General features: G+C 38.6%; 1 protein-coding gene across 1 annotated transcript; it reads left to right on the forward strand.

The window, feature by feature from the left end:
* The first annotated feature begins 3,493 nt into the window (after nucleotides 1-3,493).
* On the forward strand, nucleotides 3,494-13,076 carry LOC120531369 (LIM/homeobox protein Lhx1). The gene is made up of 5 exons (XM_039756715.1): nucleotides 3,494-4,244; nucleotides 6,102-6,328; nucleotides 7,197-7,474; nucleotides 10,177-10,342; nucleotides 11,724-13,076. The coding sequence occupies exons 1-5, from the start codon at nucleotides 4,075-4,077 to the stop codon at nucleotides 12,101-12,103; spliced, it is 1,221 nt and encodes a 406-aa protein (XP_039612649.1). The 5' UTR covers nucleotides 3,494-4,074; the 3' UTR covers nucleotides 12,104-13,076.
* Nucleotides 13,077-13,776: the final 700 nt, after the last annotated feature.

Here is a 13,776-nt window from a genome sequence, read left to right on the forward strand (position 1 = left end):
GCTGGTACATTAAAAAAAAAACTTGAAAGTATCGAAGTGATATGCTGCTGATTGTGTAGCTCCTTAACCGAATCAGGGGTACTTAAAAGAGCTCACTTTCTTATACACACACACCTCCACACACACACACACACATACATACGCGACAGCGTCGCCGATTTATTAAAGGTACACATCCAGAAATGTCAGGCCTGAATGACTTTCCTCGCCTCGCTGTCAAAAGTCTCCCCTTTGGTGGAGAAGCCTTTTCTGAGGTTGGTGGAAATGTAACCAGATGCTTAACAGATGAATTAAAAGACACTCGCACTCGCAATCACGCCCTCACAAAACGCGACGCAGACGGCTAAAGAGGGCATGAAAGAAAGGGAGAGGGGTGCCGGGGCGCTGAGATGCGCTATGTTCATCTCTTATCGCTTATTCATCCCAGAACAACACATGTCATCTGAGGGTCCCTAGACACACGCACACAGCTGCCGCTGGTGCCCGACTCGGCCCGGCTCGGCCCGACCCCTCTCCTTCCAGCTCCTCTTTTACATGTGAACAAGTCCATATGCACTGCTATTGATCACAATGAAGCCGGCAGCATGCGAAGGGCTGTCCATGACTGAATGTGATGTGCGCACTGCGAGCAGAAATGCAGACAGACGGATTGGAGGCAAGCGGCGGATCCTTTTTTTGGGGTCAAAATCGGAATATATTCTCTGTGTCGCTGGGGCATTATTTAAGTTTCATTATCAAAACGTATTACACAGAAAGATATGCATTGTAAAATTCAGAATGAATACTGACAGGAAAAAAATAGTTCTTTAGGGGTGCATTTGAAACCCTTCTTGGAATGTATTTTATTATTATTATTACTTTTCTAAGCACCCTTAAATCATTAGAGTTTTTTACTGTTCACTTGTGTATCACAGATATTCCTACACTGGTGGTTTTTAAGCCAGTTTACCACGTGCCAGGCAGATGGCTCTCAAGTCACTTTTGCAAGTTAGTGTAAAGTGTAACAACACAGGAGCACTGTATGTGTGTATATGTAAGTGTATCACCAAAATCAGATCTATTCCCCAACACTGTTAACATATGTGCGTCCATAAACTCTATATATCATGTGTAATTTTATTCTATCTATCTATCTATCTATCTATCTATCTATCTATCTATCTATCTATCTATCTATCTATCTATCTATCTATAAAATGCAATAGAGATAATTAATGGTTAATATATTTACGATTTGAACCGTCAACATAAATGTCAAATCTGCAAGAAATTTCTAATATTTCTTGCCAGCCTGGACGTTCGACAGAATTTTGCATCTTTGCAAAAATACTCAGACACCTAATAAGGGGACACGGAGAAATACAAGCGAGTTGAGAATGTATGAAAATGCAACATTAAAAACGGCATCCATCAGTAGGTAGTCATTAATCCGTGATGACAAATCCAAGCCAGTAAACCTGAATTCCACAATTCACAAGATTATTTTCTCACAAAGGGAAACACAATTAGAAATTCGATTTGTTTATAAGCCTTAAACACAAGGCAGGGCCTTGTAGAGAATACTGGAAGCAATGAGCCCTCTTCCTAGTGAAAGCAATAAAACAAACAAACAAAGCAGGGTGTATCTCGTATTTACATAGTGGTTCGGGTCTAGGAGTAAATTAATACAGCCTACAATTAACCGCTTATGTGGAACATATTTTAATCCCATTATCCTTGACCGCATGCAGAGTTCTGTTTTAGCTACAGTATTTGAAGCCTGCAAGTCTTCCTTGTTTTAACTCATATTACATTTTAATGAAATTCCAAGTTATACCACCTGCATTGAATGCTACTATTTGGTTTTGCATTAAGGTAATTATTCGCTTATAAAAAATACATTTTTACAGTATTGTTTCACTCTCCATACCAGCTAAAGTTTAATGTCAAATTAGTGGTCTCTGGGGCTGCTGTTTTTGATTGAATGACTCGTATTTAAAAGTCATCGGCGAAATTGTAAATGCGAGTGGGCAGCCTGCATCTATTTTTTCAAAGTAAATTGTTTTAAACATAGCTTTCGAACAATCTTTAGCCATCGCCACAAACGTACCCCTTGGTGGCCATCGATTTCTTAATAAGTTTCACAGTTCGATGAGGTAAAGGAAACGATTCCGCAACGGGCCTCCACTCGAACCGCAGTCCGCAAACAAATTTTCTCCAAACCACAAATTAAACGGAAGACAAGTTCAAAAGCTCCATGTAATTGTCAGTCCAGTCTGCATTTCCATGTAACCAGTGTTGTGACAACAGTCAGCCAGCCTTGTTTAAGGATGTTTATTAGTGAATTCAAGATGAATGAGTTTAAAGGTCCTCATTAAATGTCTGAAGGTGGTGAGACCTGTTAACAAGTGCGAAGGAGATCAAATGACCAGAAAACTTTCAGCAGTGCTTCACAGCCTTGCCAAAACGACAAAGAAAACAGCAGCAACAACAACAACAACCATATAACAATACTAATACTTATTAATAACGTTTATTAGAGTGCCTGGAATTATTTATTAATTCGCTGACTGTCGTCCAAGTTCAGCATTGACATTCTTCGACTGTATCGTCCTCTAAAAGCACGTAAATAATTAAAAACAAACGGAACGGTGGTGTATTCCACTCATTTATTACTGTACTTACAAGATAAAATCGTGGGTTGTACAAGGTAGAAAAATTACACAAATATGTTTACTCACCTTAATGCGGTGTTCACAAGAGGTTTAGGAAGCTCGCGTTTGCAGTAGTAACTCCCAGTGTAAAATATTCGCGAGTTTCAAGGTTTTGCACCTTAAATGCATATGCCTGACGTGAGGATTTGAAATCCCATAATCGTTTGGAAATGATCGTATGATCCTGAACGAGGCTGGGCTGCGTAATTCACAGAGTAGCAGGATACAAGTGTTGTTAGCAAGAGCACATCAATTACATCAAAGTAAAAGACTAAAGAAAGACGATTACTGCCTCAGTATTTGTCCTGGATTTGCGTCATGTTGCATATACCTAGTTATGTGTTTTGCTATTTTGGCTTCACACTGTTTGGCATAGGATAGGACGTCACCAATTATTTGAAATTCAGACGTGACAAGAACAAATTCATAATATGAAAAACTGTGTGAAAAACTGGAAATGTACAGCACTCAGGCAACAGCCACAGCAAACCTGTGAAAACACTGCTTAAGCAAATAAAGCATGTATACTAAATATGACTTAATGTCATGGCCCTTTGGAAATATATATATATATATATATATATATATATATATATATATATATATATATATATATATATATATATACATTGCAGAGACTCACTGAGAAATGAATGAGAGTTTGTGAGGCTGTTGACAATAGGCGTCCTTCTACGGACCCCCTCTCCTATGACAGCTGATGATCGCGGGAGACCAACCTTGATTGGTGGAATCTGTGACTGACGTCACGGCGCGCTCAATAAGGCTGCCCGGGGCTTTGCTAACATGCACACTAGTAGCGTTTGAACCAGGAGCATCTTTAGAGTGTCTCTCACACACATATTTTTAACTTTAAATAAACACTGGACAGAAGGAGCGGCAAAGTGTTTCTAAAACGATTCGTGAAATGCCAGCTACAACTGCACCTGTTTACTTTTGGGTAGACGCGGCTGAGCAGGACACATTCAATGCGTGAGAGATGTTAGTTACCTCTTCTGATGGTGCTGGTGGTACTCCGAGAGAAGCTCCTTTTAAAAGACATATAAATGCAAACAGGAGGCACGACTGACGCTCTACGCACATACTGGTGGTTTTTCTTTCGATGTTCCTTTTCTTTTTTCTCTTCTTTTTTTTAACCTGGACAGGAAGTTGTCGTGGCTTCAGGGTACTACCTCAAACCCAAGAATTCATCGAGCTTTGCCTGGAGCCTTGGCATTTTGGCTAAAGACAAATTAATTTACAATCTTCTACAGTATTCGACCAGAGGACCTCATACTTGAAAAGAACCAAAGGCGCCCCACTGAAGGCTACTCTTAAGATCAACCTAGAGACGCGGTTACAAGTGGGACTACATCCAAAGACGATGGTTCACTGTGCCGGCTGCGACAGGCCCATCCTGGACCGCTTTCTGCTAAATGTCCTGGACAGAGCTTGGCACGTCAAGTGCGTGCAGTGCTGCGAGTGTAAATGTAATTTAACCGAAAAATGTTTTTCCAGGGAAGGAAAGATCTACTGCAAAAATGACTTCTTTAGGTAAGCCTCAGCAGAGGGTGTTTATAGGACTACGCGCCATTCGCTCTTTAACGACGGACCCATTTTGGTGTTTGTTTAAATCCTCCATCCCTCCTGTTCATCTTTTCTTATCGTGTGTATTCGTCACTGTAATTATTGTAGCTATTACCGGGGTAGCTATGAGCAGCAGCAGCACCCCATATGACTCGTGTTATGAAAACAGAGGATGTGATGCGCTCTTCAGGTACCCGCAGCATCGAGTTGGAAATGAGCACGCATGCCTGGCTTGATTTGCTTAGGCAATAAATAAAAAGAAACACAAATTCGTGTTTTTTTAAGAGCCTGAGATTTGACTTCTAGCTAGCTTCTCTCCGTTTCGGGGTGTGTAAATATTATGAACGACGCCTTCATTTTCCAAAATTCTCGTCAGGATAAAATATAATTTGGCATTTTCGAATAACTTTAATTTTTCGATGGGTTTGTAATAAATGTACGTGTGATATACAATTAGTTTGGGCTCTAGTGGGAATTTAAATAACACTTGTATAACGTTTGGATAAAAACTTGCACTTGTATTTAAATATCGTAAATGTTAAGAATCTTAAGAATGTGAACCTATGTTTTTTATTTTATAATTGAATTTTCCGAGACGATACAATAGACATGCACGTGTCATTTTTTTGTTTTAGGACAAGCTTGCATTTACTAAATTGTTGATGCTGTTTAAATTCCAAATTCTAACGCCTGTTAATTTATTTTAATTTCAGTTGTCATGCAGTTTAGTTTCATGTTTGAACACGTGATTATAGTTTTATTACATTTTTTTTAATTGGGCATGTCTTGTAAAGAAATCTTTTGTAACTGCAAATTTATTCCAATTAGATTGTTTTTTTCGAATATATCTATGACCCGACATGCTTTCACCGGTGCGACTTGCGATAAACCTTTAAGACACTTTGTTAATTTGCATGAATACATGTCTCACCCAACTGCTACAAAATTGGGAACCGTTAAGTTTTCTGAAGGAAGTAACACATTCATTAATAAGTCTGGGGCAAAGCTCGAAAACTGCGATCTTGTACAGAAAGTGATAGCACGAAGGAAGTGTGTGCGGCCCAGTGTCTGGACAGCGTAGCGTGTTCTGGGGTTCAGAAGAAAATGTGATAAGTGGATCTGAATAGCAAACACAATGAAGCCAACCCGCAGACAGCACAATCAACATTCATTAGTACACAAACTCACAATCCACAAAGTCTATACCTTTGAAATGCTTTAGAAGTTTGCTAAATAATCTTCGCATTGCATCCTTGAGAAAATACTTTTTTTTGTGCGCATACAAAATTAATACAAAAAGGAATATTGCAGTGCACGTTTATTTTTAATATATCATACCTTAGACACAGGCCTATAAAATCGAAAATGTTTGTAAACACAAAAGAAGAGAGCCAGAAAAATGTCAGGAGTTATATATCATATTTTAACGATTAGTTTACTTCTGTGCATCAATTTTTTCCCCAAGACATTCATTCTTATACAGGTGACTATATAATGACACAATAGAATATTCTTACAATATTTTAACGGAGCTGAGGTAAATAGATAGAATTCCTTCTAGAAGGTATCCAAGACGATAATTTCTCTAATACGGCATTTTGCGGTAAATTTGAAAAAACGATGAGTTGGTTTTAAAAATGATATCTAGAAACAACATGCGCAAAATGGTATATATTCAACAGTAACGAATATTAGGTTGGACATACCAGCTGCTCTCCTTGGTCGTATAAACCTAAGGACACTGAGGTGTGTCGCAGGTATTTAACAGTGAAGCACAGTTCTGGTTTTCTTTATGTGATCCTTTCCTTCTTCTTTTTCCCCCAGACGCTTTGGTACCAAGTGCGCTGGCTGTGCGCAGGGAATCTCCCCGAATGACTTGGTCAGAAGGGCACGGAGCAAAGTATTTCATTTGAACTGTTTTACCTGTATGATGTGTAACAAGCAGTTGTCCACCGGAGAGGAACTCTATATCATAGACGAAAATAAATTTGTGTGTAAAGAGGATTATCTAAGTAACAACAGTACTGTTAAAGACACAAACCTTCTCTCAGGTAAGGCGACAAAACAATCAAAAATTTAATAACTACCTTAACTTTTGATAAGTTCCTGGACCGTATTCTATTGTCTAGATAATTGTCCAGTATTTAACATTTTCGGTATAAAGCCTGGTAATTTACTTTTCTTGCCCTCTTCCTCTTTATCTTTTCCCAATTCTTGTGGGACCGATGTTTTATAGGTTTCGGCAAGAATTTTTAAAAAATTATGAAAAACTAATATTTTATGTAATTTAATGCATGCGGTATTTTTAAATTAAGAATACAATACAACAGTGTCTTAAGTATAAATACTGAGAAAATACATAATATGTAACAGTACTATTTTTTGGCGTTTTTGTCCTTCCTTGCACGTTCGCTTTAAGGCATGCAAAGAGTGAAAATGATTGATTGATTTTTTTTTAAATCTTTTTGCGATTCGAAATAAGATCTGTGTCAGGCCATTATTTGAATTAAAATCCACAGTACTGCTAAGCTGCAGGTTGCGGATGATTAAATGTTTAAATGAGACACATTGCACACATAATGTGTCAAAATGAATGCTGAGGTTAATGTTTCTTTCCTGTTTCTTTGCTTATGCTATTAAAAATGTATTTTCCATTAAAAACGTCTAAAAGTATCAACTGGAATTGCTGTACGCATTTAATAATAATCGATTAGATGGCCAAAAATAAACCCACAAAGGGTTCCCTTCTTGCGGTTGCTGTTAAAGATGTGGCGATATATAATGCATTGAAATTGGAATCATAGTTGAAATGTAAATGTCATTTTTTGGAGTTTGAAAACAACATAGTTTTGAAGAAAAGTACAATCATTAATGCTGCCTATCGAGTGTAGTTTACACTGTTTTTGCCTGTTTTGACAGTTACAGCTTGCAGCGACCCCAGTTTATCTCCAGATTCTCAAGACCAGTTACAAGATGACGTTAAAGACTCTGAAATAGCAGCCCTTTCGGACAAAGAAGCTGTAAATAATGAAAACGACGACCAGAACCTCGGCGGAAAGAGGCGCGGACCCCGGACAACAATCAAAGCCAAGCAATTAGAGACACTAAAAGCTGCATTCGCGGCAACCCCCAAACCCACCAGGCATATCAGAGAGCAGCTGGCCCAGGAGACTGGGCTCAACATGCGGGTCATACAGGTGAGAGGACTCTGGAGAGCTGTCAGCAGTCGGGTGCAAACACTGTCGCGCCGGGTTATGCTTTTGCCAGTGACCAGGTCATACTTGTCAGGCGGATTTCGTAAACCAAGGCCCGACAATTGTATGAAATATCGGTTTGAAGGGACACACACACACGTTATCCATGTCATATATATAGAGAGAAAGTGTGTGAGACTCAGACTACATTGAGGATTCTAGAAGCCTGAAAAAAGCGGGCATGTGAAGCGCCCACGCCTTATGCTGATACCTTCTGCCAATTTGACTTCATGCCCGCCTTTGTTACTAAACAATAAATAAACTGCGCACTGCCCAGTCCCAGTATATTTTGTAAATTGACAGAAGAAACGCTTGTACTGTGTTAAGATTTAAGCAGTTCTGGAGTTAAGACTCAATGAGTCTCAAATACCGTTAGCGCCTGATTTTAATAGGTCGTTTCCAAAACCGGCGATGGAACACACGAATTCAAAACAACGGTCATTGATAAATGGAAACGCGAGCTGGCTGGAAATGGGTTCTGACCTCAACACGCCTTTCCTGATCGATATATCGCATATTGCTAGTTCGCAGGAAACGTACAGAAGAGCGGTCTGCATAAAACTAACACTTCACTTGAAGCGAAATACACTGACAGCGAATCGAAAATAATTTGGTTCTATTGCACTAGTCGACACTCCTAAAGGTATAAAATAAACGGTGTAAGAACTCTATGATAAGCAATTTCAAGCCAAAACAAATAGATCATTAGGCATATTTCAAAAAAATATTTTGAAAGAATGAAAAAAATATTCATATTAAGAATTGTCTTAATATGCCTAAAAAATAAAAGCGAATCGTTACGGTGGAGTCACGTTATGTGAAGTGGTCGATATTAATCAGTTATTCCTCTGTTATATTTAAAAACATTCTAAAAAAAATCGTCTATAACGCGCAGAATTCAGGATGTCGGAGGAATTATAGAAATCTGAAATTTGGATAACGTGAGTACATGAGAAATCGGTATGAATAAAAGAGGAGCCAAGTGGGTTCAACGAAGCAACGTCCAGGTGCATCGATGAGGAAAATGCAGCTTATCTATGAATCGGCCTTCCAACTAAACTGAAATTGGTGTGGGTGTGGAACTGAGACTCGTGGAGCAACTCAGCGAGGAGGAGTGCAGGTTACAAAATAATGATCTCGTGCAACCATATCGCTAACAGCCCGCCTATTAACTATTAATTGGAGATTTAATTCCCGTTGTAGACACCATTGTCAGGTAGATGGAGGGTTAAAAGATCATTAAAACGAGGTTAGATGGGAGAGTCTCAGGGTGGCTATAATTGGGAATAATCTTGTCACGATGATATGAATTCATTGAATTACCAGTGCTCAACCGTTGTGACTTGTAAGATGGAGCACGACTTACCTATGAAAACAGCAACAATAATAATAATATTAATAATACTACTATTAATAATAATAATTGATTTTTGTAGTGTCCATGTATAGTAGTTCGCTTCCATACGTTCGGAGCTTATAACTTTATTTTGTAACTGAAATTGTCTATCTAAAATTAAAGGGCATAACTGGTAAATTAGGTAATTGCGGCAATATTTTTTCATCTATTGAAATATTGAACTAGTCAAACATCGATGAAGTGGTTTAATAATTATAAAAAAAATGTTTTATATTATTGCGCCAATTTTTACGATTTTTTTTTTATTTTGGTATGTTTGTAAATTAGCGCCGCTTTTGCTATATACCACGTTCAGTTTAATTCTGTTTTACATTTACTGTCTAATCCAAAGTGTGATTTTCTCATAGCTTTCCATGAATAATATTAACATATTTGAGAAAAGCCGGACGAAGAACCTATTCGAAGTGCCTTACGTGTAAAACATATTTTTTATAGCTTGAACTAAAAGAAAACATATTTGCGGAGAACCGATCAAACTGTCTTGTGGGTGAAGACGTTTCGTGAACCGAATTAATTAAAAATGAACAATGTATATTTTTCTAAATAATAATGAGTATGATTTCGTTTATATTAACAATTTCGGTAGTATTTGATTTAATGTTGCGGGTATTCGATAATTATTTTAAATAAGAGTTCAACAATTTGGAAGACTCATATCATTTGTTTTGCAGAAAACTAGTCTGTTAGTAAACAGTATCGGTAAAATATTACTGAACTATTACGCTCTGAAATGATTCTCCGATTTAGTCTGTTCACGTTTTTGATAATATTTTGAGAACAGCACATATTCAATAGGTCTTTAAATAAAACACACTTTTTAACTGAAACAAAAGCGTTATCTTGCTGCATGCTCAGGCGCATTTCAATTTTGCTTATTTTTATTCAATGACTAACTGCAGCACAAACGTGTGCCGTTTTCCCGACCGTCTCTCCCAACCACCTGCATTATGTTGTTCCCTGCGATGCCATTACTCCATTACGGTGTACACCCCGACTTGTCTGGCTCTGCCTCATCTTAACACATTTATAGGCAAAAGCGGTCTGTGTGTCTGTGCTCTTCATAAATCGAACTGCGGGACTCACATGTGTACTGTCCAGTCCTGTTTTTGTGTTTTTAATATATTTGGTTTCTGTCATCCTGAACCTTTGTGTCCCTATTGGCCCAACACTTCACACTCAGTCTTGTTTCTCCCATTTTCATCTTTGTACCTCTGTTTTACCTACACAGGTCTGGTTCCAGAACCGGCGATCAAAAGAGCGGCGCATGAAGCAGCTGAGCGCACTCGGGGCGCGGCGACACGCATTTTTCCGCAGTCCGCGGAGGATGAGGACCCTGGTCGACCGACTGGAGCCCGGGGAGCTCCTCCCGAATGGGGCTTTTTCGTACTACGGAGGTACGCTAAATTCAAACGCCAAAAAAAAAAAAAAAGTTAATTGATAGACAGGAAAGCGCTTTCGCGCCACGGACATATAGTAAAGACTGCAAAATAACTAATCTATGTTTTACATTTTATCTGTAATCAGTTCAGTAAATACAGACAATAAAAAACATGGTATAAATCTGATTTAAGTAGAACAAACAGCAAGTAAAGAAAAAAAAAAGTATTGTTTTAAATTACAACGTGAGCGTGCTATATAGCGCAAGCACGCGTTCGAATGTGAAAACAGTCAAGAAATAAGACAGGCGTTACCGCCCTGTTGTCGGATATCTTCTATGTACGCATCTTTTATGCATTCCTTCTTATTTTTTCATTCATTTTAAATCACGCTTTTTTAAGCGCGTCTAAACCTAATGCACGATAAAAAAGAAACTTTCAAACGAAACTTTCATTAGAGGTCTCAATTTGAATAGAAAAACAGAACAGAACAAAATATTAATAATACTAATACTACTACTACTAACAATAATAATAATAAAACGCAAACCAATCGCAGCATCTCGGAGATTTCAGGAGGTGCACTCGGAGACTTCGCAACAAATGAGGAGATCAGGCGAGTACTTCTCATAGGAAAGCCCTGCATGCTCGTTTAATAAACTTGGTGTGATACTCGGCCAATTGTAACGCAGTTAATTAAAACTTCCCGAAAAACTGAACGTTTTAAATTCATATACACACGCCTGTCATAAATATTTAACTTACATATACATTGGCTGACTCGTTTAACCAAAGCGACTTGCTTTGACGTTACAACGGTTCACCCGTATTCTGCAGAGCTGGAGCGCAGGCATGCCAAGTGACCTGCTCAGGGTCACACTGTGAGGTGGCAACCGAACCAGCAAACTTTTCTGATTTAAGAACTTAAGACAGCACATAGGGCCACATACTGTATGTATAAAACGATTTTCAAAAATCTGCTAAGAAAATCTGACGCCAGGAGATCAATGATTTTAATAGAAACACTGGAACTTCGCTGAGCTAGCCGCCAATATATTTTATTAGGCATGTTTGGTTAACTGCTGATCCAGCATGAACTGCTTTATTAAAGCGGAAGGAAATAAATAAATAGAAATTGAACCCATCATTTTCGTTAACAGATAATGTGAAAGACGTGGAAAGTTGCTCATTGTACACACTGCTACATTTCTGTTTCTAAAAAATGTGCATTTTTAAATCTGTAAAAAGTATATTCATTTTATTCTGTATGTACATATACTGTATAGAAAATTATATATATTAACTGTATATATGCATTTATATATCTCTAATATGCGTATGTATCTATACTATTATGTATTACTAAGAGTTTAATCAACTTTTTTTTTTTATTCCACAGACTACCAGAGTGAATACTATGGCCCAGGAAGCAATTATGATTTTTTCCCCCAAGGACCCCCATCATCTCAAGCTCAAACCCCAGTGGACCTTCCCTTTGTGCCATCCTCTGGACCTGCTGGCACTCCTCTCGGAGGAATGGACCATCCTTTGCCGGGCCACCACCCTTCCAGTGATGTGCAGCGATTTTCTGACATACTTTCGCACCATCCTGGAGACTCACCCAGCCCGGAGCCAGGCATCCCAGGTCCCCTGCACAATATTTCCTCAGAGGTGTTTGGTCCAAGCCCCACTTTCACGTCTTTGTCAATGAACAGCGGTGGATATGCCAACCATTTGTCTCATCCTCCGGCAGAAATGAGTGAGGCTGCTGTATGGTAGCCATGGGAGCACGTCACGGACCATGAGCAGCAGTGGGACTTGTATACATTTTACATGGTATTGTCCTTAATGTACAATATAGACAAGTGATAACTCAAACTGCGCTCTTACACTGCGTGCGGCTTGGACTGTAAGGCTCAGCGTCATATGTCATCTGATGCGGTTCGCTCACAGCAGCCCCAGTGAAGCTGGTCTTTTTCTACAAGAAATATCTGAGTCCAAGTGGAGAAGACAGAGAGAGAGAGAGAGAGAGAGCACCTTTGACAGGATATCCAAGAAAGGACCCAACACCATTCACCGACCACCTACTCGCAGCAGCTGGCATACCTGCATGTTAGCCTGGTGAATACTGAAACCTCTCTGCCTTCTGGGCTCGGGACACTTTAACATGACAGTGCTTCTGAAGGTAATCGGTGACTACGCTTTGGCAACCCAAGTGAGTTTTTAAAATGTCCACCAAATCTGGTCTAGTTTGCCTTCAAAAGGCAAACTATAAAATGTTATGAATGGACAGTAAAGTATTAATGGCAGTACATTTGGAATGTTAACATTTGAAGCCTACCTGCTGTAATAACAGATGGCAAACACTGACAGAGAGAACTGAGAGCAGTCAACTGTTTACGTAATTCATTAAATTCAGGAGTTAAAGTGTAAACCACATTTTAAAACCTCTTGATCCAGAACAAAAAAAAAAAAAAAAGTTTGAAGCAAGCAACCAAACTTTTCTATTAATTTTATTTATAATGTATGAAAACGTTTGCCAGGCTTGTGGTTCACTGTGCTAGTTTGTACAAGCTGTTGTTTACAAAATTTAGAAAATGACAATAATAATAATAAGAATAATATTAAAAACACAAGCAAGTAGACAGTTGCCAAATGAAACAGAGCACAATTACTGGCAATGTGCTTTGTACCCTCGTGCTGACAGTGTTGAAACAAAGTGTTTGTGTGTTCAAAAAAAAAAAAAAAAAAAGGCAAGGAGTCTTCACTTCTTATTTTTTTTAGACAGCTCAAAAAAAAAAAAATAAAACATTCATGAGATTGTTAATATAACGTTACTTAGACCGTCAGGTTTTATTTTTGTGTCTTTAAAAGGGAAAAGAAATCCAAACTATTTAAATTTATGGTCGGATATGCAGTCAGTAGCTGCTACATTTTCTTTCTATCTTGAACTGCTCATGAAATGTCTTTTACTGTTCAGATAAACCGAAGCTTATGTGACCTCCAGCGCATATTTTAGACCATTCACTGTATAAATACGATATGTTGAATAAATTTGTGCGTTTTTAATAAAATTACAAAACGACACACTGGAATGAAGAGGGACCTTTTTGTTTTCTTGTTCTTTTCTGTCTGTGGTTCGGCTTGGATTCATGGCAGGGCATGGCATTGGAAGTGCGCGTTTTCATTGTGTTACGCATTACCTGTTGTTTCAGCAGAGGAAAGAAGTTGGGCTTGGTAGCTCATTTGTAAATTTCAGGTCCTCTGTCTGGAAAATGTACGTTTGTGCTGTGCAGGTTCTTCAAGATTGTCCTGTGCATTCTTGGCTGCTCGATTCTGATGAGAAGACCCTATCTTGCAGGCACACACCTCTGAGCTGCTGGGCTCTCCCATGGAGGCTAAGAATCACAAGAGAAAATATATCTACATATCCTTGCTAGATGTATAGATCT

Source organism: Polypterus senegalus, chromosome 6 (assembly GCF_016835505.1).
Source record: "Polypterus senegalus isolate Bchr_013 chromosome 6, ASM1683550v1, whole genome shotgun sequence".
Lineage (NCBI taxonomy): Eukaryota > Metazoa > Chordata > Cladistia > Polypteriformes > Polypteridae > Polypterus > Polypterus senegalus.

Coding starts and splice junctions, on each gene's coding strand:
- LOC120531369 (XM_039756715.1), top strand. CDS start 4,075: ATGGTTCACTGTGCCGGCTGCGACAGGCCCATCCTGGACCGCTTTCTG. Junction 4,245..6,101: donor TGCAAAAATGACTTCTTTAG/GTAAGCCTCAGC, acceptor TTTTTCCCCCAG/ACGCTTTGGTACCAAGTGCG. Junction 6,329..7,196: donor AGACACAAACCTTCTCTCAG/GTAAGGCGACAA, acceptor CTGTTTTGACAG/TTACAGCTTGCAGCGACCCC.